The 26,963-nt window shown below is 44.0% G+C and overlaps 1 protein-coding gene across 1 annotated transcript in view; it reads right to left on the bottom strand.

The window, feature by feature from the left end:
• Positions 1–7,514: 7,514 nt before the first annotated feature.
• Positions 7,515–26,963, bottom strand: part of BBS4 (Bardet-Biedl syndrome 4) — a 39,816-nt gene continuing 20,367 nt past the window's right edge. Inside the window, 13 exon segments of the mRNA XM_050903630.1 lie at positions 7,515–8,509; positions 9,923–10,133; positions 10,514–10,655; positions 14,235–14,304; positions 14,773–14,944; positions 15,076–15,228; positions 16,502–16,570; positions 18,090–18,144; positions 19,957–20,084; positions 21,905–21,958; positions 23,841–23,913; positions 24,539–24,650; positions 25,456–25,519. Coding sequence (XP_050759587.1) covers positions 8,358–8,509; positions 9,923–10,133; positions 10,514–10,655; positions 14,235–14,304; positions 14,773–14,944; positions 15,076–15,228; positions 16,502–16,570; positions 18,090–18,144; positions 19,957–20,084; positions 21,905–21,958; positions 23,841–23,913; positions 24,539–24,650; positions 25,456–25,519 — 1,455 coding nt within the window. The 3' untranslated portion in view covers positions 7,515–8,357.

Here is a 26,963-nt window from a genome sequence, read left to right as displayed (position 1 = left end):
TTTTGTGTCTTTCCAGCACGGTTTTGTCTCTGTCTGCTTCCGGGAACTTCAAGTGTATTTGCATAGATATCATACACATTTTTTTCAGCATAACTGGATTAAATGCAATTAGCATGTCTATGCAAGCCTGCGCTGTACCCGAATTTGCAGGAGATCGCTTTAGGTGAGTCTTTGCATCCGAATGGCGGGGAGGAGAGTCCGTATCACTTGGGCTGGAGTGATTTCTTTCAGTAATGCTGTCATGTTGCTGTCAGCGATGTTCTCCTGTTGGAAAATGCCATCGCGAATGCTCTGTAAGGATAAAAATTGACAGCTGTTGTAACTTGTACTGACTTAGCACACAATGCTGTCTGTCAAGGTATATTTAACTTCTGCTTTCCCTCTGAGCAAAGTCTTCTGTGTTGTACCGGAGGAGAAATACAGTCAGTGCTATGTTTTCCTGCAGCTTATCCCATCCTGATCTTCTGTTGCGTCTCAGCATTTTATCTCTGTGCAGTATCTTCTTAAGACTGGAAGTATTTCTATCCAGATTTTTTTATTATTATTATTATTATTATTATTGATAAATTGTAGCATGGGACTTGGAGCTCTGGTTTAGTCTTCCTACAGAAAAAATAAATTAAAAAATTCTCCTTTCAGCCGTCTAAAAGGTCTGAGGCCGTTAGCAGGGTTATTTTGCAACCTTTGATCATAGCCTTCTGGCACACCCCCCCGAGGACCACCAAAGGCCACGCATCCTGCCAGCTGGAGAACTAATCCTTTGCTTACGCTAAGTCCCACTTTCCTGACATTGGGCCAAGCTGTGTGGATTCTCGAGTTGGAAACAAAACAAAACTAAATACACACAAGCTGTCACCAGCAACGGTCCTGCTGCTGTGTTTCACTTCTTCTCTCTTCCGAAAACATTTGCAGGGATGCGAGGCTGATTGGACTGGCATTGCCTTATGGCCATTTAAAATCACGTAACTACACTAACAGAACTTGTCCAAGGGTAAGTCACGCTTGTATTTAACAGGAGTGTTACAGGCCTAAATTATTTCTCTCTTTTCTTAAAACTACTTTGAATAAATAACTGCTGTAAACAAGTAGGCAGAAAGGGGCTTATTGCTTAGAATTCATCTGGGCCTAAAAGCTAAACTCTAATTATTATTATTAACTCCTCTTCCCTGCTGCTCCTGTTCTTTCTGACCAGGTAATATTTCTTCTTTGGCCTGTTGTCAGTGCACTGTGAATGCCTGGCACCGTCAGTCACTTCTCAAATGACAGTAGCTTGTGATGGCTAGACTGCTGCTCTATCTATATATCTGCTTTTGATCAGGCATATAGAGCTCGCCTGGTCACCAAATTCACTTACCAAGGATAATTCTTAACACGTGTGACCTGTTAATCAGATATGCCGTTGGTATCCCTGATTAAGGTTTGAAACAATCTATATGATAATAAAACCGAACGGAATGGCGAGGCCCAGCAGCCTGTCTTCACTTCATGTTTCACATGCTGTGAACATGATGCGCTTAACTTCCCTCTGCCTTCCAAAGTTAATTACAATAAGGGTTGCAGAGCCTTTTGAAATCCTTCTCCTGCGCATGTAGGCTGTCTCACACCTCTGCCCAGCTACAATAGCGACAACAAAGAAAAGCTGCTTTGTCTTTAACAGACCTTGCTGAACAACAGAAATGGAAATAGCTAGTGGGGTTTTTTTGGTCTATGTAGGGAGAAAAAAACTAGTGACATTTCTGTTGACTGTGGGTTTTGTTGTTTGGTTGGTTTGGGTTTTTTTGTAAAATACAAAAGTCCTTGGTAGGTGAGAGATTTTTAAACAAACTTATCTAATGGATTATAAAAATCCAGCTCTCTCTTCACCATGAAGAAACAATAAAGCTGCAAAAATACCAAAGCTTCAAAACCAGGCTTGAAATGATCTCTGCTGTCCCCTGATCCTCTGTCTCTACAAACTCTGTTTGTTCTCGTGTGTTACTCATACCTTGAAATCCTCAGTGATGGATGACTTAAAGCTCAGCTAGCCTCGCACTCCCGAACAGAAGGGTTTCCACTGGAAATGTTTATTCACAGATAGTTTGCTGAAGATGCAATCGATGAGCTCATCATTGTGACAGTAACCTAGCGGCTCTCTAGATGATAAAACGTGTGCATGTTGATATTTCCACTTCTGTGTGCCTGTAGCCAGCGCAGCCACGTTGGTTTTGGGTTTTTGTCTTACCCTTGATCAAAAATGAGCAATGCTTCCTATCTTTTCTGTGTGTGTTGCTTACTGAAGGTCAAGTGGTGGATTATTTGAGATGCGTGAATCGCAGGAGGCTCGCAGGCTCTGAAAGGACACGCTCCTCCTGTGCTGTGCCCGTGGTGACATGCAATTGCTACCTGGCCATGGGAGAGCCAATCCCAAATCCAACTCTTTCCAGTTTAAAGGCTCTTTACTCCCCCCGGCCCACCCTCCAGGGGAGTTTCACAGCATTGCTAAGGAATTACTTGATTTTCTTTACTTCTGCGTTTCTTGGTTATCTCCTGTTGCGATATGTGAGATCCAGTTAAGTTTGCTCTTCTCTCATGGGCTCCTTTTTACAGAACTGGTGCTGAAATTTTCTTCCTTAGCCTTTACGCATTGCCTCTAGCAAAGACCTCGTCAGCTGCTTTGACCTGTGTTAGATGTTGCTTTAGAGCCCGACTCCACTTAGCTACTGTAATCCAAAGCTTGGAGAGCAGCAGAGCGCTAGATCCATTTCCAAAACCTAATGGAAAACTGTCAGCAGTGTGTATGTATCTGCCATCAGTTATCTTCTGTCCAAGTTTATTTAAAGACTAGTTCGCCTAAGGTAGGGGTTGCTTTTTGTAGCCACCTCTGTAGTACACCTCCCAATGACAATGAACAGAAATAAAAAATAGATTTTTAAACTGTGAAATCCACTGATGCTACTTGTGGTTGGCTTTTTTTTTTTAATTTTGTAATGATGTACTGAATTATCAGGAATTATGTGCCCCAGGGCGACCTTTCCAGCCCTGTCCTGAGAAAAAAGTTAAAATGATTACTGGGACGGTTTTTGCGAGAATGGTACAAGGCAACGTAACTCGCTCCAGTTACCCTAAAAGTTGTTTAAACCTCTGTGCTGTTGGGCTCTTTTTTGGAGCTTGCAGCTTAGGTGAAAGCTGATGCTGTTGTCAACGGGCGAGCAGCTAAACTGTCTCTGCGCTGATATTTGGCACCGGCTGCTGATACACGTGCTCGAGCAATCTGTTCTGAAGCAGTGCTGTCAAGTACTTCTGTCACACAATGTGCTGCGTTGCTATTTCTGGTGTAAGGAAACTCATCAAGTTTTTGAGTACATTTGGAAGAACAGTAGAAAAATGGAGGAAAATAATGTATTTATATTTTTATGGCTTTAGTTGGATTGTTCTTGTGTCCTGCATTAAATCGGTATTTGAATGTGAATGTTTGTTTCAAGCCATATTAATTATGCTCTTGTCTAGTGCAATTAAGGTTTTGGTAAAAGCATACAGTTAAGTTTTAAACCTGTGATCATACCAAAGTGGTAGTCTCATGTTTAAAAAAAAAAAAAAAATTATATGTCTATAGACTCATCGGTTAAAACCAGCTAGAACAGACGCCACAACAAAGACTGTCTCACATTCTTCATTCAAGCACTAACGAGGTTACTAGAGAGAGAAATGAGAATATTAAAGGTTGTCTCTGCTCTTTGTTTTTCAAGTTTGAGCGATAAGGGGCAGAGGAAACCTACTTGCAACAAGTTCTTTTGCACAGCATATCCCTTGGCCTGCTCTCGTCACTCCTGTCTGCTTTCTGCTTCAGCAATACTGGGTCTGATTAAACTCTTTAGTAAAACTTGATCTTAGAGCCAGAAATGATTGTTCTCCTGTCTGTTCAGAGATGTCAGATGAAGTTCTCTTCCGTAACAGATGGAGCAGTTTCTTGCATATTATCTCAGGTGGATCCTAAGCGCCACGCAGGCTGAATTCTCAGGGAGTTATTGATCCAAACTCTTGTGGGAGGATGTTCTCTCAGCAAAGGAAACAATTGCAGGTTGGAAATAGCATGCACGGCCATTACCTTCTGTGCTGGAAGCTTGGAAAGGCGTCTGTTCCAAACAGCTCGCTGTCGCTTTGAAAACTGAGCCTGGTATCAGCCTTTGCTGAGAAGATCTCATAGCAACTGAAGAACACAAATGCTGGCAGCTAAGGGGGAAATGATCTCATTAAAATCCAAGTGGGGGAAACAAAAAAGTACCCCGAAAACCTCCCCTATGAATTTCTCAGGAAAGCTGCTCCTTAGCCAGTGCAGCCTGGGTAAAACTGGGTTCAAATCTCACCTGTATCTTTCATTCAGAACCACTGCAGAAAACACCGATTTTTGTGCAGTTTGGTTTGAGAGAGTGGTAAAGCTTTCCTTGTAGCAGAACTGTGTTTTCTATTACATAAAACAGTCTTGGCAGATGAACTACTCATTATAATACGTGCTCTTTTTGTCGTGCGTTTATGCATGGAGCTTATTATTTTAGTAAAGTTTGTTTCTCTTCATTCAGCACGAAGCTTGTCTGTCTCTTTAGAAGAGGCTTTGCCAACTGAAACCCACTTCCCAACGGGGAAGTCGAAATTTTTAACATCTTAGGCAAGAACAGGATGTTGAGTAGGACCCAAGGTCCACCTTGCTCAATATTGCCTGTCAGCGAGCAACCGGGCAAACAAGATCGCCTGCAGGAGCATGGCAAGCATACACTAATACTGCCTGTATCATAAATCAGCATCCAGTTGTCTCAGGGACCTCAAAACCAGAGCTGGCAGGGTTGAATACACGTTGCTGGATGGATAGATCATTACTCTTGGCCGAAACAAGGTCTTGCTGCCCAGGCGTCGCTGTTCGAGTGTCTTCTAGTTTCTTTCCCGTGAGGAAGTCAACCTGCAGTCTACCTTGTAAGCCGTATGATTTAACCTGGTTAATGATAGACATTTTTCCAAAAGGGGGGGGGGGGGGGAAGTCCTAAAGCAGATGGTTTCTACTTCCCTAGAAATTAAGCCCATTATTCTTTTCCATCTTAAAATTTCAATTATGGGGGGAAAAGAGAAGATCAGAATTATGGCTGATGCCAGAAACAGGTTTTGGAACATAAGGTGTGACTTCCAAAATCCCTAAATGACTTAGTACAGTCCTGCTGAAAAATCCCTTGCTTAATTCCAGTTGAAAGAGCAGTCCGGCCTCATTCTCATCATTAGACAGCGTAAAAAAAAGCTCTCCATAAAGATACTATGAATTTACTGTATGCAGATGCCACCGTCACAATACCCAGGGGAAGGAGAGGGGACAGGACAAGGAATTGCAGTTCTATTTATTATCCAACTGTAATTACATATTTAAAAATGCTTCCTTAGACATGAAGCTGCCTTCTGCTCTGTTCAAATCCAGAAAGTAACAAGGTGCTACTGCTCCTATTCATAGAAGGAGAATTAATCATCTGCATAAGCTTTTCACCAAAATATATACTTATTTTTAAATACCTTTACAGTACCTCCAAATATAGTATACCCTATGTACCAACGTGTAACATTCACCCTATAAAAGCATCCTAACAGCCAAGAAGGTAATAGGTTGCACCAGTGGGACTGGGTGAGAGAAGAGAGATCTTTGTTCCTTGCATCTCTGGTGGGCTGTAAGTTGAGGAGAGCAGTGGGACGAGGGCTGCTCCCATCTATGGAATATAGCAAGCGAGTCGGATGATGCTACAGTCTTTTTTTACAACAAGCAGAAGGCAGGGGAAAGCAGCTAGTAAAATCAAAACAAAGAGTCATAAGCAGATGGAGGGAAAATCTTCCTGTATCAGCAATGCTGGTGCTCACCTACCTGTAACCACGCTGTTCTGGTCACTGTTCCTTGTATGGGAGCTTCCATGGCTTGAAAGCCTTTGTGATAAGACTCAAAGATTACAGCAATCAACTGCTATCGGAAAAAACTGTCTTCAACTAAAGTTTTGGGTGTGAGGTAAAGAGTTCCCATGCCCTGCCTACCCTTGCTCTGCAATCTTAACCTCTTCTTCACAGGCACTCCGTTATGTTGCAGTAACTTTCAGTGTAAATAGTTTAATGTGAATAAAAATCGCTGCACTGTACCTGATTTACACTGCTTCTTGTCTGATTTGTTTTAATTTGCCAGTGCTCCACAAAAGATCCTCTGTTTTCTTCAACTGCTAGCATGAGGGCAACCTTACAGGAGTGCTACCCTGAAGCTGTACCGATACAAAACCCATCAGTAGAGGACAGCTGGGAAAAAAAGCCACATTTGAGATAAGCAGGCAGTTTTGGCAATCAAAACAGAGGAGAAAGTGAAGGCTTCCTACTCTTTCAGTGTTCTCCAGGGAGTAGGATAGCACTTTAGTTCCTGGTTGCGCTCTAAAGATGCATTAATGTCATTCTGGATAATAGCAGCTAACCACAAAGCACGACTGAAGGATGTTAATGTATCCAGAGCCTTGGTCATGCTGCTTTTACGTTGTTGCTACAGAGAAGTTTCCATTACTAACCTTCCTCTGTTGGACTTGTTAATTATGGAGTGATACAATGCAACAGTGCAGAACTAAAAGGAGGAAATACATTTTAAAATAAGCTGGGTAGCTTAACCAGCAAATACACTGAACCCTGAAGCTTCAGTTTTGTTGGGAAGCGCTACACATTGTTCGGAAAACTCCGATCGAAAGTCCCACAGCAATGTTAACTTTGTGTACTTCTTGGTACACAGAGGGGAGGAGGATGAGAACAACTATACTTAACCCAGTTACTGGTTCTTTATGTAAAGTATGCTGGTCCTGCCTTCAGTTCCCAGAAGCAGTTGTTTTGGGGACCTGTATCAAGCTCTGGATAAATCCCAGAGGCAACAAACTGATAGTAGCAGACAAAAGGAAGGCTTAGATTTTGCTGTTCAAGGATAGAAACATTTTCGAAGCATCTCTAGTATCACATGGGCATTAAAATTCCTCGCTCTGCTCACCAATGGGCTGCTTTGCCGCCTTGCAGCTAGCATAAATGATTTCTCCTAAAGCGCAACTGTAAGGAGAGCACAACTAAATTATTCAGAGCATGGCTGCTGTCATACTAAAACAATTTAAATTTAGCATTGAAGCTGACCATACTGTCTTTTCTGAAAAGGCTTGCTCTTTTTTTTGCCTGCAAACCAATCTTTTCCCCCCATGCTGGGCAATACAAATTCTCAAGGAAGAACTCTAATCACATGAGCAGAGCTTCGCTGTGGCTCATTTACCCTGTTTCTCAGCAAACAATTAGGAATTTGGCAGACTTTTTTGCTGCTGCAGCTAGCCTGCTTCCAGAATAGCCAGCCCCTGAGCACTTGCCTTACTGTGGGCCAGCTTTGCAATTTTCTTAGCTACCAGATAGAAGCTTATGCTTAAAATAGGTTGGATTCAAGAAATACAAAGAGTGATCCTGGGATCAGAAGGTGAACAGTCCTAAAGAAGCTGCTCAGTTGCTTAGCCCAGCACAGCAGGTCTGCTTCGGCCATCCACCCTCCACCGGGCTGCGTGTTAATGGAGCGATCACCTCAAGGCAAACCGGCTCACCTTTGCTGTGCAGCTCCCCCTTGTTTCCTGACTGCCACCGCTATGGAAAGCGTGGGCTTTGAAGCGCCTCTCGTGCCCTGTGACCGTGACATTGCCCTGCTCAGGAATACCAGCTCCCAGCTGTTTCAGCTTCCTTTCTTCAGCCTTGAGAAAGCATTTACAAAGTCTTGCCCTTGTGAGACGGGGAGTGACAAGCCCCTGTTTCACAGTAAGCCAGGCTGTGCTAGTCCTGAGCCTGGCTTACTGCTCTGCGCTTGCCCTGGTGAGGTGTGCTACCTTCACCCCCTCTCTGAGCGTATTACCACTGACCTTACTACAGCCGGTGTAGGGCTTCCTCAGCCGCTTACAAGTTCAGCCACTGGAAGGGTTTGATCCTCTTCGGGGTCCAGGATGCTAACTCACTACTGCTGGCTTTTCTAAACATACTGGATGCCTCAGCATCCTTCTGGAGGACTTACACCCAAACACTGAAGACTGCCAACCCCGTGGAGAGATAGATCTCCATCCTCCAGTCTCTTGTAGTAAGCTGTGACCACACTAACAGTAGCTACGCAGAAACCTCTTCTGATTGCTGCAACGACTCCTTGGGACAAGGTAGAGACCACGTGCTAAAATCATTAACAGAAAACAGCTGCATTTAGGCTAACTGACAGTGGGGTGAAGCCACCATGGGTCGGGGGAGAGGGCAGGTCCCTTTCCCCACAAGTCAGCAGGCAGCTCCGGAGATGCTCCTGCACCTGCCTGTCCTGACCGGAGTCCATCCTAGTCCGCTGCCTGCCGGCTCTTGCGCTTTTCTTTCCTCTGTTCCTCGGCCCCCGTTGGTGCCGAGGTCTCCTCGGGGCTCATTTCTGAGCCCGATTCTGGTTCCAGAGGCAGCGAGGGAGGCTTTGCAAGCGGAGCTGATGCTCCAGCACCTGGGGAGAGAACACAGGTATAGTTACTGTACGACTATGCATGTTTTGTCTATTCTTTTTGCCCTTCCAGGCAGCATGGAGATACAGAACAATCACAGCTATTAATTACTCTCAGATTTCTTCTGTCTAGCATTAGCTTATCGATAGCACTCAACTCTTTTGTGAGTTATCCAGCCAGAGACCTTACAGTACCCAAAGTTCGGCTGAAGGGAAGCTAAGGTACAGTATCTCATTCAGCTGGGCTGCTGTGAGAAGTCAATACAAATTCCATGCTTTGGAAGGGAAAATGGTTCCACTGAAGCTGGTTTATACTCAAGCTGGAGCCAAAGCCACAGTATGGTTTTCAGTTCACAGTTTTAGCAAATTCAGGGAGAGTTTCCAGGCAGTTAAAGTAGCTACTTGCGAAATAAAATCAAAACAGGACACTTCCATGCTGAAGTTGTTTCTACACTTACATTTAGGCTGACAACTGATGTTATGAACCAGCTCCCTTCTCTGATATGGATAATAAAGTCCTTCAGGTAAACCCTAAACTCCTGTTATGTTTTATTTTTCAGCTCTTCTGGCTGAGTCTTCCCTGCATGGAAAGTTTATTCCATGCGTGAGAAATGGAACAAGTCCTTAGGGGTGCCAAAGAAAGAGGCCTGGATTACACAACCTGCCTCCTGGTTCAGTCCACAGGCAACAAGACTAAGAGTGACAGAAAATCACCACGATAAGCAGTATCTCCAGCGCATTCCTCCTCAGAAGCCAAGGGGCGAGAGGAGGTCAGGCTAGGAATGGTGCTCAGGAGATGCTCCTACCCAGCCCCAGCAAGAAGCAGCACGAACAGCTATCGGCGTAAGCCTTCTAAGGCTGACGCTATCTCCTGAGCAACCTTCAGTCCAGTGGCCCGCGCTGAAAGGTAATCCAGCAATATTTGCAAGGGAGGAACCTGGCTGGACAGCTTCAAAGCAATCCAGTTGCAGTTATTTTTGTAACAGAAACGATAAAGCGCTTCAGAAAATTGTCCATCGTTTCCCTTCTCTCCAGCAGCCTGTCTGTGCACGTCAGCCCCTGGGCTCTTCCAAAGCAAGACAAGAGGTCTGGTTTCTGAAACCACCTCCTTTCCAGAGCAAGATCTCAATCCTGTGCTAACGGAGTCTTGCCCATCGTGGCTCAGACAGGAAGGGAAACTTCACTGGCTTTCCACACCCCTGCAAAAGCAGGATAGTATAATGCGCCACAGAGAGCATCTTCCACACTTCCTTAACTCAGAAATCTGGGAAAGTTATTACCAAATATTGACATCACTACTGTGTAAGCAAGTCAATACCTTCCTAAACACGTGCTGTAACTCTGTACTCACAGGAAGAGAGATTTCTCTTCTCCCCTCCCACAGTTCTACTTTAAAGAGAAGCAAAAAAGAAGTACCTGGGGGAAGCTGCATGGTTTTCCCATACCCCGCAGCTGAGGACATGGCTTGACCCAGGGCCTGGTTAGAGCCCAAAGGCTGCTGAGTGCTGGAGGATTTCCCTGACAGAGCAGCTCTCTGCTTGGATTTAGACTCTTTAGAAGGCTTAGTCCAGACCAGGCTCTCCCCCACCTGCAGGGCAGCTCCCATCTTCTGGGCAACCTCCACCATCTTCTCAAGAAGCAAAAGGAGAAGACCATTGTAAACAGGAACACTTCAGACAACAATAAAGTCAACAACAACACAAAAAAACCCAAAAACCGAGAGCTGTGCAGAGCTGACTACTGCCTCGGTGCTCAAGGGAAACATTTCTGGTAATTCATTCCCTTAATTAAGAGGGAATCTTGTCTTGCTGTGTATTGATCGAAGAACTGGGCTTCAAAGAGCAGAAATGAAGCAAGCAGCTCTCAGCAGGCAACTGCTCTACTCGGAAAAATCTCATAAGCAGAATTTCTTCCTAATAATTGGACTCCAAAGTCAAATTTCCTCCTCGTTTGTTGCCAGTCTTAGCGTGGCTACTTAGCTCCCGCTGACAACTGTTAGGCACATACCTCGGGGTCAAAGTCAAGAGTACTGCTCTCCTTCACTGCATTGACCTTCTTCTCCATCTCCTGGTACTGGCAGAGGGCTCCCTTCTTGTCGCCCTGGTTATACAGCAGGACGGCGTAGTTCAGGTTGACGAGGGGGTTGCACCTGCAGCAAACACAGAGGATGCATCGCATTCACTGTGGGAACACCGATCTTGACTTGAATAACGCTAAGATGTGCCCAAGCAGCAAAGCTGGAGACACCTTACTGTCTGACCCGGACAAGCCATGGGGTACTCTGACCCCGAAGCAGATGAGGGGCTGCACAGCCAGAGTCCTTTGGGAACATGATAGAGTCCCACGTGCTTGGTGAGAGACCCGGTGCCTGGGCTCAGCAAAGTATCCCAGTGTCAATGACAATACAGACAACTCTGCTGATTGCCTCAGCCCCTGCAAGGCTCTCCTCTGCAACAGCCAGTTCTTTGCACTTGGGGACCATCTCAGGACTGTCTTTAGTAAGTGCCTGGTCTCCCAGCCCCTTGCTCGTGGGGCAGGCAGAGCAGTGACAGGGGCTTTCATCATACCGTGAAAGCTGATCTCTGCTCTGACTTATCTCAGGCTCTCACAGGTCTCCCACTTTGTAGGAGAGCAGCTTGTCATGGGACAGGGCAGTGGAACAGACTCATGCTTATCAATTGTATTTTACAACCCAACATGCTACAGAACATGCTGTTTACATTTAATTTTCCTCACCTTTCTCATTCACCCAGTAAAAGCATACATAATTGTACGTACTGTTACAGAGAAACAGTAGGCGATACCTATTAATGAAGGACTTGAAGAGGAGACCAGCACTGCAGATAACACTGTTACCCTGCGCAGTCCTGCCTCCCTTCCTAATGCAGAACAGCATATGAAGATTTCAAAAAGGCAGAATTGTTCCATATGTTCTCATTTTCCATAGTATCCATTTTCTTCACTAGGACAGATTAACCCTGAACAGCAACTTTTCTTCTGGCATAGCCAGGAGTGTGAGCAAACTAAACCGGAGAGAAGGAGTGAGCTGACTCCCTTGGCTCTGTAATTGATAAGTGAAGCTCTGATTCTTCCTTAATTGCCTGACAAGCCACACAACAAACTGCTCTGACCGTTCTTTAGCAGTCTGAATTTCACCCTTATTTTGGAGAAGCAAAATGCATGTCTGTTATCTGACAAAGAAATGAAATGCAAGAGGGTCACTGGCCCCAGCACGGGAGCTCATCCAGACGCTCAGCTCATCCAGGCTGCAGGATGAGACCTGGAAGAGCAGAGGCTGCATTTGGCCAGAACAGGGGACGTGCTGTCAAGGGGTGCACGGAAGAGCACTGTCTAACCGCAGCTCCCTGCAGAGGAGCCGCATACATGTATCACTGCACGCAAGTCAGTGAGAGATGCTTTGTAGTTTGCTCAATAAATGTGAGCGAGGGACTGGTGCCCTCTCCTGGAGTGTGGCAGGGATAACTGGAGCCATCCAAGGACTCCAGCACCCACACCTGGGGGGCCAAGACAGAGAGAGCACCCTTTGTGAAAAGTGCTGAAGACAAGGCTTCTGCTAACAATAAATAGAAAGTGTCATCTGCAGGCCATGACTATCCATCTTTGGTAAGTTATATGACAGCGCTGCAACAAAGACGACTATTCGAAGAAATCTGATCGCATTTATAACCATTGGTTTTCCTTTAACTGAGAAACTGGAACACTGATCCCGCCACAAAAAAAACCTCCTCACTGTCTTTGCCAAAGCAAAGGAAGTAATGCAGGAAAAAATAAATAATCAAAACCCCATCTCTTTGCCCCCCAAAAAAGCCAAAAAAGAAAATACAAAAAACCAAACCTACACAACAAAACACTGAAGAGATCAGACAGATCTGGGAACAGCCAGTTTTAAAATTAATTGAACCTCATGAAGCTAATACGCCTTCAAGAGCTGAGAAGCAATATGACAGTTAGAAAAAAATAAGTAGCTAAATAACCCCAGAAAGAAAGGACAGCTACGAGCCAGAGCCAGTACTAAGAAGAAACACCTTTTTTAAAAGATTTTTCCAAGATGCTTTCCATTCCAGACCCCAGCATGGCACCCAGGCCAAATGTCACAGCGCTGCTATAGAAGTATTTATGGCAATGGAAACAAACACAGCTATCTTCATCCCAGCCAAACAGTTCATAATATGCCAGCAAAGAAAGCCTGGGGGGACATGGATTCAGCCACACAATAACTGTCTAAAATATACAGCATGTCAGCTGAACAAGCCTAACAAAGTCTGGATATTCCTCCCAGCAGTCCCCGGCAGTTGGCATTCATTTTTGCTTTGATGAGGTTTTATTTTCCCGGTAAGACTATATAGCTGTAGCATCACAGTAGTGCCAAATACTTAGGCAAAGTCGTAGAGCTAAATTTCTATTCCTTCTCTACGACCAAAGCACACAAACTCACGACTAAGCAGTCCGAGTAATCTTTACGGTCCTGTAGGAAAGCCAGGCAAAGGACCTGACTGGACTTAGGTCAGTGATGCTGGTAGGAATGACCGATGCATAATTGCAAAACGCTCTCGCACAGCAATACATTTACAAATCTTTGACTATAGTTTGCACAGGTTCGGTTCCTCTGAGGAGGTTGCACAGACCTACTGACGTTTGAAACAGATGTAGAAGTAATATTTAAACCTGCTTTGTAACACTGTTGATGCATAAGTATGAAGGAACTTCAGTGCCATGTAATTCCCAGTAAACATGAGAGCATTTACAGCACCTCTTTGCAAAGAGAACTGCACTACAACGTCAAACACTATTTTTTGAAACCTGCTGCTCTTTATAACGGGCTCAGGAACTTCCGGAATTCCCAAAATTAAGCCTGGCCAGTGCACCTAGGTTAGAGAGGACAGAGGAAAAGGGACCAACATCTTCTCATGCCACCTTGTGGTGGCCACAGCAGATGGCAAGAGTGCTTTTGCCACAGCTCTGTCGCCAGCATACAGACTCCTGGGCTCAGGAGCACCGTGCTGGTTGCTGGAAGTATGCAAATATTCACAGTAAATTGGGAAGAGAGACAAAACTATTAATAAATTTGAGACAAATTTGGTTTTCTGCCTGAAATGATGAGATACTGCAAGGTTCATCTTAACATTTCTGAAACCAAGTGCTCTGATTTTACGAGCTAGATTGCAAACACAGACATTGTTAACAAAATGGAGGAGACAGGACTACACTGCTGCCCTTTTATATGCTTTATACTAACTTCTTGCCCACATTCTCCCAGCTAAAATCTTCCCTCTGCCCAATCCAGAACAGGCTTTATCCCAAGCACCTCATGGCTCTGCACAGCGCTCAAACTTTGGGTTACAAAATATTCTGGGATGACTGGTTTTCTTCTATTGAATCTGCTCCACTGTGTATAAATATTCACTGAAAGGAGGCCCGGAATCCAAAGTCATCACCACTGCCTCACTAACTAAGCAGCAAAATAAAAACCAGCTTTGGGTTGGTCTGAAACAAAATTTCCCTTTCATTTTTCAGAGCTGACTTGAATTTAAAAAAAAAAAAGGTGGTTTTAAAACTGTCACTTGCACAGCTGCAGGAATAAAAATGCTTCCCTGCTGCAAACTGTTTAGGGTCAAAGTAGACCGAGGGACAAAGCACGCAAAGGAAACCCGGTGCAGGGAGGTGAAGCAACGCGATCAAACAACTGACAGCTATGATTAAGACTTACTTGTCCAGTGCCACAGCTTGCTCATAGGAACGTTTTGCATTCTCAATGTCTTCGAGGTTTGTCAGAGCAACTGTACCAAAGCAAAATGTACACACACAAGTTGACGCTTCACAAGGACTTCATTTTTAGGACAATTCTGAATGTCATTACATCGTAAAATAAATAGGTGCTAGCAGGGTTGTCCGGACTGCTGCCAGGATTAAGCCTACTAATGTCACTTCTGACAAATATTTGTCTCGCCTGATCGCAAAAATGTCCAGTGCTGGAAATCCACACCCACTCCTTAGGCAACCCAAACCCAAACTCTTACATGTAGAACGTCTTTTCTAATGTTTAATCTGGATCTGACTGCAATTTAACCTTCCTATTCACCAGAGAGAGAACAGACTATTCAGACTTTATACCTGTCAGTGACCTACTGGGGAACAGCTTCTTAGTATAGCCTTTATCCAATATTTGTTTACTTCAGCCAAACTCTGTAATGTTGCATCCCCTAAGCTGGATATCCACTGGAGCCGGATAACGGAGCGTTCCATACCTGCAAGGAGCATGTACAGCTCTCCCATCTTGGGCTGGAAGTTGATGGCAGCACTGAGGAAGTGGAAAGCAGACGCGTACTGCTGCATCGTGAGGTGGACTAACCCCAAATTGTACAAAATCTTCCAGTCAAAGGGAGCCAAGTAGTTTGCCCGCTTCAGGCAACTGATAGCCTTCAAAAAAGGAATGGATGTGCTGTAACACAGCCCACCCAGAACAGACCTCCTGTCTCTGCCACAAGAGGAATCTTGTTCTTGCATGAAGTTAGCTACAGCTGAAAAAAGAAAGGAATCCAGATACTTACTGCTACATATTTCTTCTTCCCGAAGAAGCACATCCCAATGTTGTTCCACAGCGGGGGGCTTTCAGGCACAGTGCTGGCTACCACCCTGTATTTGGAGAGGGCAACGTCAAAATCTCCATGGGCCTGCATCATGCTGCCAGCTGCCAAGGTAGCCTTTGAGAGAAGACAAGAGCGACCAGCTGAGGAACTGCGTTTTCCCAAATATAGCAAGAAGAAAACAGGACAAAATGAATAAACTAAAGCCATCTCAAGAGCAACCATTTAACTTTTTCAGGTGTTTTCTTCTAGGGGCTGCCAAGACCAACAGTGGGGAGCAGAGGAGGACTCTCGAATCTCCCAACATATAGCAGAAGACAGGGTAAAGAAGGGACTCGAGTCTGCTTCTTCCTGCGCTATCTCGATCATAGCTGTCTTGGAACTATTGCAATGTGACAAGTGTTTAGGGTATGTTTTGGGGTGACAGTAGTATCTCCTAGAGTCTGAGTCTCTGAGAAGAGCTATGCACTAACAGATTCTTTTTACCAACAAGCACAGATAGAAATAGTGCTGGTGCAAGTTAAGTGGAGAGTAAAACATACTCAAGCAAGACATATGCAGCAAAGCTAGCCTAGTTCACACTGACTGGTCGATACTGCAAATTAATGGAAATATGCACGAGGAAAAAAAAGCAAGTGATTACAACACACTATATTTAAACCACACTAGTTAAGTCCTTTGTAATATTTCACAGTGACAAGTAAAATTTGTAAGTGTAAAGGTGTTTTCACAATAACATTCGGCTTGCATTCATACATCATTTGTCAACCACACATTTCAATACTCTATGTAGTTAACATCATACAGAAGGAAAAAAAAGAGGCAGAGAGAAATGAAGTAACATGCCCAAAAAGGGAAGCAGTTTCACAATCAGGAATGAAACCTAGATGCCAAGCTCGGCTTTCCAGACCAGAGCCAAGGAAAAGTCACATTTGTATACAACAGCTGGAAGCACAGACAGGGTCATCAGCAGATGGGAGAATAATATAATGCAATATCACTTGTATCTGTGCTCCGTGCCTAGAAGTCGCAGGGACCCAGGCACAGCTCTTGGGATTTCTGAAACAATGTCTAGAAGACTTTCCTTCCAAAGTAAATTCCATGTGTTAATTCCACCTGGTTTTGGTGCAACTTCAGATTAAAAACCAAAGGGATCAATTTAACATCCCATATTCTGCCTCCTCCCTTTTCCCTACCTCCACACACATCCAACTCCCTACCCAGGGAAAGGTCCCAGAAATGTATTTTGGAGAAAGCTTTCTGGGCATGATCCTTTTCAGCCTCTCCAGGCTAAGATCCTGGTTAGAGATGGCAAAGGTCTGATACTGGAATTAGCTTTAAGAGGTGTCTCATCATCATTCAGCTGGTTCGTTTCCACTCCTCATGATACCTTGTAGTTGCCTGGGTCGTAAGTAAGCGCGTTTCCAAGGTGTTCAAAAGCCTTCTGGTAATCCCCAAGCTGTGAAAGAAGTAAATAAGCATCAGAAATTCAGGAATAAGGGGGGGTTAAGCAGCAGAACACATGCTTTTTGGCCACTAGAATTTCTGGTTCAGTTAAAACAAATATTCAGAAAAGTTAATTCTACCCTGCTCCCATTACACACACATGTTCTTGTTTGATAATTTACAAAACAGATTCTAAAAATTTATTTTGCTGGGCTGGATTCACTGTTCTGATCAAAACAAAGGTTTCTATATAGTTTGTGCTCTGACTTTTCTATACAGGAGCGAGCTCTGGGTTGATAGTCCTCTGCTCCTTCCTCTCCTCCAGAAAAGAGGCTACAAATTGCTACTCTGCACATCCTCGATTCTCTCACCACAACTTCCTCGCTCCCCAGGGCACTCTTTTCACATGAGAAAGTCTTCCCTTGTCTTCTAGTGGACCGCAAGTGTTAGTGAGCACGACTGCGTCCATATATAAGCACACGACTGCTTAGAATCACTTAAATCCTATCGTTTTCAATTGAGTTATGCCAGAATTGTACCAGTCCAAACAGGATAAAATTCTGGATACTGGTGTCCTTTTTTGGTCACAAAAATTGATGAGGAGCCCATCTGTCACTCCAACAATTACACTGATGCATCAGAGTCCAGCACCTTCTGTCATTAATAGCAAGTGGGAAAGCTGTAGAAGCATCTTTAAAACTCCTGAAGGTGAGTACGCATCCAGAGACATGATAAACTGAACAAACGAATCACGGCACAGAGACCTGGGGGCTAAATTCACAGGGCGAATGTTATATTCACACTACTTCTATCTCACAGATCCCCCTTCCCACGTCATACTCCCTTCTAAATCCACACATATCCACTTAAGACATCCACGGCTTCTACTGAATTTCTCTGTCTCTAGAGCAAGGCAATTTTTTTCAAGATCTACATTTTATTCTCGAACATCTAAAACAATAGGGAAATGCTTAAGGATCTTTCCAAGTCAGCACTTGGTGCAAGTTTTCTAGCCCATCAATCCTTTCAGGCACTACTGCCCATTCTTCTTTGCTTGTTCATTCTTTGAGAAGCTTACTTGTGGAATAATCAGACGGTCCTTCCCACACATTTTACAGACCCAAGTGATAAGGATGCCTTTGTTATTTAAATCGATTCCAATTTTCTTCCATGGTGCATTAACACTAACAATTTCATGGCTGCTTTTGTAGGAGAATAACTTGCTAGACTCCTGCTCCAGAAACAAGGTAATGACTAGTCATGTTTTGTTATACTTGGAGGATTTATAACAGAATTAGGGCAGTTGCCAAACAGAACTCCTGCTCTGGCTCAGGTCCAGGAAATCAACTGGCTTTTAGCGGCAAAAGGAAAAAAGAAGATACAGAAAAGCAAGCTCTGTCATGTTAAATGCAGTCTTTAGAGAAACGTGTGCAAGTCATAGGCAGGTGGATAGAAATTAACTCTATTAAAAAAACCTTGGTCATTTTGAAAATAATTAAGTTAATGTAATAGCTTTATTAGGTCTTCAGTACCTGCAAGTAAAGTAACCCCAGTGTTGTAAGGAGGTCTGTGTTTTCTGGAGAAAACCTGTAATACAAAAGCCAGAGAGCTGCGTTGCTTATTAGCCCTTCTAGAACAAGGTAAAAACAGAACATGGAATTATGATGCTACATGATACTAGTATCACTCCAGGAAATTAACTGTTGTTATTATTAAACACAAATAATTAGAACAATTGCGATCACGGGGACCTCCTTTGAACTATATCACACCTAAGCTTTCAAAATGTCTTCTAGATATAAATCGGAAGTCAACATAGCTCTGTGATGCATAATAAGATAATGTGGTTTTGTTAAGCTTCAAAGTGAGTCTGCATCAGTGACCTGGAAATACGAAATGGGATTTTCCATCATCTCTCATAAACTACCCTGTAAATCCATCCCAAGCCTCTTGGGCCATGTAGGACAGGCAACCCTCAGCATTTCTGATGGCTCCTACACACACTCATCATCAGACTTTTAATTCACCCTATAAAAAGATTACAAACCTGGTTTCGCAGACCAGCTGAGGACTGCTCACCACGGCTGTGTGCAGCCCAGAGACCAGAGCGCTCAGACAGGCGCTACCTGTTAATGTATCCCTGGCCATACACACCACTCCATTCAGCACAGAGAAGCTTAAAAAAATATGTCCCAAGGGCTTTCAATTACTGTATGCAACTCCTAATCCTTCACTGCTAGTGTGAGGTTCACACAGCAATGTTGTGAACCCTTTTAAAAGCATCCCCATTCCCAGGAGCTTTTGAAGACACAAATAGGATGAAAACTACAACAAAAAAGAAAAAGCAGAAAGAGACACTGTATTTGTGGCCTCACTCACCTTAACAGAAGTAAGTTTTCAACTCCCTGCTATCGAGACTTAAGAAATCTAATATGCACACTCACATCGGCACCTTTAAACCTCAAGCAGAACAAAACCGCCTGTGCCTGATGGTATATAAACACAGAGCAACGACAGACTATCCAGGAGCTGGTAACAGCAGGCAAAATGTAATAGGCAGATGAGAACAAAAAAAAAGAAAAAAACCAGGAGTAAGGAAGAAGGGAGGGCAGGGGAGCACCAAGATAAGATATATAAACCTGGTAAGATACTTAGCAAGGATTATTTACGTAATAAACATTCTAGATTAGTCCAAATGTCTACCCAACCCAACAGACTGTCAGACAGCAGCCAAAAGCAGATGTGTAAGGAAACAGTATGTGAAAAGAGCTGGTACAAAATGTAGATCCTCCAGTGGCTTCCAACATGCTCCTGATTTTCTTTAGTGTTTGCCTCCATTACAAAACTACATTTTCAAAGCATTGGTAGATCAGATGCTCAAGAATGCCCTAAAACAAGATAGATCGGTACTGAGAAACAGTGACAGGGCGGGAGAAACTCACTGTGCACCAACCCATCTCTAATCTGCCTACTCACACACTTTCAAACACAAATCACTCCAAGTGAAAACAGCATGTGAAACCCAGCAACTGATTTTTGACAGACGATCAGGGTTAGAGAGACACTCGGGGTTAGATCTTTTTGGTAGATAAACCTTTGGGATTTATGAAGTCAGTTTTGGATAGGTTTGCTCCCAGGCATCTCTGTCCATTTGTTTTTCCACTTTTTTTTGGCAGACCTTCAAACAGCTACCTTCTTCCCTGACACATTGTCAGCAGGAGGAGGACTACAGCTGAGAGCAGAGACAGCTGAAGAGCTTGAAAGTGCCAGCTTTGCACAGAGACGCTATAATTACCATTAGCTTTTTAATCATGTCCTCAATTCAGATCTGGGACACCAATCAAATTTCTCCTGGCATAGGATGGGACATGGGTAGATAGAAAAACGATATATTCTTACTCTACGGCTTTCTTATAGATTTCAATGGCTTTATCCGTCTCCCCCTCCAGTAGGTGAATTTTCCCCAGCATCATGTAAGTCAGATCATGTCTGTTGAGCTCCAGGGCATTGTTTAGCTGATCTCGTGCCTAAATACACAACCAGAGAGAATAAAAAAAAAAATAATAAGCAATTACAGAGACCCCAGTGAAGCAACAGCCCAAGAGCAATCCCCAGCAGCTAGCGAAAGAGAACAGCTAACACCCTCCGAGCTCAGAGAACCCTGCTAGCAAAACCCAGCCCAGCTAATTGTCGAAACAAGTTCTGCATCAGGAGCCATGTGCTTTTAGGGACACAAAAAGGCAACGCGGCGTGCTTCAAGCCAAGACAAGAGGCAATGACCTCCCAAGGAGGAGAGGAGCACGGGCCTGTTCCTGTATTTGAATTTGTTTGGTTTGAGGGAAGCTCCAGATTTGTTAGGTTAACAGGTACATTACAGTTTATTCTTCACTAAAATGCTTATTCCAGCAATGAGCATGGGTTGCCAAGTAAACAAGAGGAGTGAATCAGCTCTTGTCAGGCACACACTGATCCCCTCCAACAGGAGACACTTTGAAGGATGTCTTCCTCTTACTTCCTCAGGCCTAGCCAGCAGGACAGCAAAGTATGGTTGCTGTCTCTGAACGCGTGATATATTAGAAAGAGAAATGCTGACATAGTAATGGAATTCTGCAATACGGGATATTTGTTACCAGCAACTACTGAAGAGACAGTTATCCCTGAAGGCTTCATTATATTTTAGATGTCCTCATGGAAGTATTGCTGCCCAGGGTGACCAGTACATCTCAGACGAGATGTCAGCAGGCCCCAGTTTGGAAGGTGTTAGTGCAGACAACAAATGCCAAGTATGAACCTATACTCCAGAGCTTCTTGCTTTACAGCGATGCCTCGAACAGAGTATGCAGCGGGGGTTTGCCGCAAGGGCCACAGCACTCCACCAGAAAGAGCAGCAGGGAGCAGTGGGGCCAAATAGGGAACAAAAGGTTTCTAAATGCTGGTTTTTCCCTTACAAAGTAACTCCACAGGATCAGAGACAGCTCAGTGCTCACCACGAGTACACCTAGGGGAGGGTTAAGTGAGGAGCTGGGAATGGCATGCTTAGACCTGGGGACAAAACTCCGTTTCAAGCTTCCAAGAAGTTCTTTATTGGCTACAAAGCTAACAAAGTTAGTGCTGCCCACACTGCAGCTATGCTCTTTTGTGACTTTTGCTCCAGGCTTGGTGCAAAAGGAGCTTCAGACACAGGAGCAAATCTTTTCCATGCAGGAAAAAAGGTGCCTGCTGCACCTCCAGCAAACCAACCCCGTAACTTTTCTCTCTGAGTCCTGCCAGACCCAAGGGGCAGCAAGTTTCCTTCAGAAACTCGCTGCACAAGGTGCAGCAGTTTGAGCTATATGCTGGGGAAACGGTTTGGGTCTTTACCATCACACTTCTCTTTCTTCAAGAAGATGGAACTGGCATGCTCTACGGATTGCTGCTCCTCACAAAACCAGCAATGTTTATGGTTCTGGCTTTAAAAGGCTTGGAAACAGAAGCAGCTCTTGTTGGAGCACAGCTGGTTTTCTGTCTAGTTTGAGGCAGCTCTTTGAGGTTTCTCAAACATTCCCTTTAAAACCAGAAACGCTTTCTGAAAAATCCTAGTTCAAAAAAGCCTTGACCTGCAACAAGGCTAAACTCCATTTCACTCTTATCCAACTTTGCTAACTTACAGCTGACTCAAAGTAATTCAACACGCAAATGAAAACAGAGACAGCTCACAAACTTTTGCTCCCAGAAACAAACGCTGAAGCAAAAAACTTCCTTGATACCTATCACTGCAAATGATCCACTTCAAACTACCAAAGAAAGTGAAATTTCTGGGAACGCTGCTTCCCATTTGTCAGGTAGATAAGACAAGCATTTGCATTACCTTGTTGAAGTGCTTCAGGTACATGTAGCACACACCCAGGTTGTGGCTGATCTCCTGTTTGAAAAAACCAAACCACAAACAAAACCAAATCAGCATGAGGTATGAAATACATGCTACGTAATCTGCCAGTGATAACAGTCATCACTGACCCAGATGGGGAGACCCCTGTGCCTGCCCACATCCTTCTTGCTTTGTAGATCAAGTAAACCTATAAATTCAAGTTACTTCAGGAACCTATAGAGCTTAAGTGTCATTGTACACAAAAGACTACAGGCCACCGAGACAAAAAACACAGAAATGACGACGGTCTCTTCAGAGAACAAGGAGCAAAGACTGGTTTCTTCACTGAGACGTGACTCGGTTCCCAGCAAGATCTCTGAAGCTAGGTAAGTTGCCCTTATGGGTGGCTCTCAATCTAGCTGTACAGTCACTAGGATATGCACAATGCTGCACCCAGCTGGACAAAATTTGAAGATGAGCCTAATTTTCCAAAATAGAAGTCGAGCACCAGAAGGGCTGATATCCCTCTGGCATCTTAAACAATTTTTCGGCAGAGTAGGAAGATCACTTAGGGATCCTAAACACTCTGGTGACACTTGGTAAACACTTGGTAAACCAAGTAACACTTGGTAAACATCACCAACAGTTTAACAGACAAGTTACTTGCCACCTTCCCCACCCTGGCACACCTTGGGGAGCTGAAAAGCAAGGTCCACTAGTTCCTCGTTTCTATTCTGGTAAGCATTTCACTGCTTCATCAGTTTAGACAGCCTTGACCTTTGAAAGGAAACTCTCTTATTTCCCCATTAACCCTCTTAGAATGATATTCTCCTCCACACAGTCTCTCCAACTGTTGAGAACAGTAATGAATCAGTAACTCCTGGTTACTGCGGCTTGCAGAACAAGACAGCTCAAAGGAAGAGCACAGGCTGGCTCTACTTCCAGTGCTGAGCCAGGTATGGGGAATAACTAATCAAAATACCCGCCGAAGTCTGCCTGCTGTGGTTGTAAACAGGGTTATAGGCATGCCAAGCACATACTGCAAGTAGCTTGCTTAGCTAAGGGAATGCAGACTTGAAAGAAGACCCACGGTATAAAAGGTTTCTGAGTTGTCTGGCACAGGATAAGTTGAATAATACCAAACATATCCTTGTATCAAGCCTGAATTTCAGATGTACCGAGCACCAAAAGTACGGCTAAAGTCAGTGAGTGCCTGACGTCTTAGGGAATGAGATCACATGTAGCAAGTCTATCTTAGAAACAACACTTCCACAGGCAAAACAGTCACCTGCAGAAGGCTGCCCACAACTTACTGCAAGCCAAGTCCTCTCTCCTCTCACCCACTGTCACACACTTCTCTTTGCAATGCTCTTCCTTCATTTTTTGTCTTCTTACGTAGAAGAGCTAATTTGATTATTGCTCCTGTAGCTATCAGCCTACGTTTTGCCAAAACAGGTAATGCTTGGTAGGTAACAAGTGACCCTCTCGGCTAGTTTGAGGGTAATTTTTTTCAATGGTGTTTTGCATTACAAAAGGTTTCCCAGTTACTCACGCAAGTTTTAATGATAACTGAGGGCTTCCAAACAGGGAGCTACTTCCCATACTTTCCTTAATGTATACACATGGCTATGTTAATACAGACACTTTGCAAAGCTCAAACATGTTGCTTGATTCTCTGTGCCCCAAGACAAGGTGTGGGATTTTGCAGGTAGAAATGATGCCTTGCTCCTGGGATCCAAAGCAGACGCTGCAGAGGCTCATCCGTGCTCGTGAGCCTGTGCTAAAAGGCAATGCCTCTCAGCCCTGCAGCTCCTCCTCTGCTCAGACTGCAGGCAGCGCGAGCTCACCTCTGCTTGGAACAAGTTTGCAGCTGTCTTCATAAAACTGCAGAAACATCTGCATACTACAATAATCTGCAACTGACTGAAACACTTACCCAGTCCTTTTCATCGAGTTTAGCTGCTTCCTTGTATACTTCAATGGCTGCCTTGTGCTTCCCCAAAAGAAACCTGCAAAAGCATTTCAATTTTTATTTTTTCTTGCTTTGAAACCCTGCTGTGCAACCACTATCACCTTTGCCAGTGAGAAATGACGCTATTTGCTAGTTCTCCAGAGACCCGCATGAGAAGCCCTGAGAAGTTTACAATCTCAGCAATATTACAATTTGAGCACTGCTCCCTTTCAGGGCCAAGGTCATCAATCCTGCGAGATGCTGAGGCACTCCCTGACGTTACCGGAGATGCAAGGAATGAATTCACAGGCTCTGCAGTCTGCCTTTGTCTCAAAGGAAAAAGACAGGTGATCTAACCGAACATTCAGAGACAGAAAGGAGTCTGTCTGTAGGGCGAGTTTACACAGCTCAGGTCAGCACCCTTAGCTCTGGACCTAGAAATCAGTGTGTTACCTCTCTTGCTTAAAGCACAAAGAAAAAGAAAATACAATAGCAACCAGGCAGATAACAGAGATTCTGCTTTTAAGGGTAGCCCACGCTTCTGGAAGCCAACTCAAGTGTTGATAAGGAGGAAGCATGTTTGGAATTAAGCAGCCTGGGATTTCACTTGATGCCTGGGAGAAAAACAAAACGTGGAAGGTCCCGGGTGGCACATCAAAGAGAAACAATAAAACCCCACTCACAGCGATCGTGCCACCTGCTTGAGGTTGTCAGCGCTTCGAGGGTTCAGAATGGAACATGTCTGAAAAAGTTCAAGAGATTCTTGAATTTTCCCCTCCAAGCGAAATATCAAAGCTGTAAGACAACATATACCAGGCAAATTAGTCCATTATCTGCAGGAAAAACGTGCCTCTCTGACAGCAGGGAAAGCAGGGGGAGTACAGATATATCATAACAATGCTCATTTGGTCTTTCCTCCTCCTGCAGCAAGCTCAGGCAGAAGCTGTGTCTGAGGGCAGAATGACAACACATGCAAAGGACTCGTGCGTGCCTGGAAAAATTTCTGTTTTTCAGAACAAGGGCAGCTTTAAACCCTGACCAATTGCTCATTAAGATGCAGTTTGGATTTCTCCCCTCCCCAACTTCTACAGGCTGCAGTATGTCCTCGGCCAAGAAATTTCAGCTGTCCCCCACCATGGCACTTTGAATTGCAAGCGGCAAGGGGCACAAGTTTTGGGGCACATTTTTTAGTGGACAGAGGGCAGGACAGGAAGAGGAATACCATCCTTAAAGCAAACAGTAAGATGACAATCACCTGAGGCAGGTAGCTCTAACAGAAAACATGCATCTGTAATACAGTCAAACACACAACCCAGGCACACACCGACACGTTGAAGGCCAAGAGCCCACAGTCCAAGGAGGATTTGATGACAAACTCATCGATACGGAGAAAACAGAAAATCTAATCTGCCCCTTTCATGTGAAAGTCCCAAACTTCAAAACTAGACCTAGCAAGCAGAAAAAAAAAGCCAAATATTTTTTACATATGAATTTTATATGTTTCCATCACCTGTTCCCCTTCTTATTGTTCACTATCTCTCAAATCAGAACTAACTTGCTTTAGCAAAATTAAGACTTTCGGAGGCCTCCTGCGACATACCTTGAACGTAGACTGCGTATTCGCACAACCCATGAGACTCCTGGAGCTGCTCTTTGATGACAGCCTGAAATGACAAAGTGCAGCGAGTACATACCAAATGCAGTCTCCCCCACCAAAAAGCCCATTAGCTGGTTCACTATTACCCCATTACTAAACCGCAGCATGGCAGCTTTCAGAAGAATATAAACCCTTCAAATAATTTAATAAAGGCAAGCCCAATGAAAGAAAATTGATTTCTGACTGACTAAATACCTTCTGCAACTTTGATTTGGAGAATTTTTTGTATGTGCTACATATAGCTGTGCTGTAACTGTGCTTATTGCAGAATGCCCTAAAATGACTTGAATTTAAACATCATGCAACGTGTTGATGGACAATATTCTTCCTTATGTGATGGTAACGGTGGTATCACACAGGACATGAGAACTACAAAATTCATTTAATCAGAATTTGTGCTTGGAAAAGTCAATATTAATACAGAATTTGTAGCTAGTTGCTGCAATATACTATATTAAAACGCTATAAAAGTTGTAAACTTCCATCATTTTAACAAAGCTAATGACAGAGATTAGGTTTCAGTTACAGAAACGACAACCTCACGTATAACAAAGGCACTGGACTGCGGCTGGGACAACTACAAGAGTGCACAGAAGAGTGCAAGCTTGTCACCATGTGAAGAGCTTTGTGCCAGGAATACTGTAGCCCTTTTAGTATTTCCCTGTTCATTCCTATTACCGAAGATAATTAGATATTACCTGGGGAAAATGCCACAAGGAATCTCTGAAAGCATCCTCTGCTGATAAGGGTATCTACTCTAGACCATTTGTGAAGAAATAAATTGAATTGGAGCAACTGCAGCTGAGTCAATGAAAGCCAATGAACAAATGAGGAGTATATGGGAAAAGGAAGGGAAAAAAAAACCTGATGAAAATGTAAATTCTTGCTGGCTGCATTCATGCAGCTGACAGTTTGGGGTGCGGGTGCAGTTTGGCTATACTCCATAGTCACACACGACCCAAAATTATAAAACTGGTCCAGAAGAGTGACCTTTGGGAGGATGAGCACTCTGGCTACGAACCAAGAGCATCATTTCTGCTCTGAGACTCCTCTTTTGCTCGGAAATGGAAGAGACAAAGCGGGGAAAGAAAGATTGCTTAAGAAAGCAATAACCTGGTGCTCATCTGGCACTTCTGTCAAGTGTATGATCAGTACCAGCATCCCCTGCCTCCGAGACGAATATAAGTGAAGGACTTGAAACGAGGACGAAAACTGAACCTCAAATACAGCACACAGAAGGGAAGTGGAGCGAAGGCAAGAAGGGTTATTATTAAGAATCCTCACTCGTAAAAAGAAAACTAAAGAGAGAAAGGAAAAGGAAGAACAAGTCTAGGCTGCTCTTCCCCCCATCTGTATCTGCTAATATATCTACACTATACTCTTTACAAAGTACATTATTATAGGACATTCAACTCGGACATAACCAAGCATCTCCTGAATCCAGATACTCT

Source organism: Gymnogyps californianus, chromosome 11 (assembly GCF_018139145.2).
Source record: "Gymnogyps californianus isolate 813 chromosome 11, ASM1813914v2, whole genome shotgun sequence".
In the NCBI taxonomy this organism is placed as follows: Eukaryota; Metazoa; Chordata; class Aves; order Accipitriformes; family Cathartidae; genus Gymnogyps; species Gymnogyps californianus.
The sequence above is the reverse complement of the archived record's forward strand: the minus strand, read 5'-3'. Positions and strand labels throughout refer to the sequence as shown.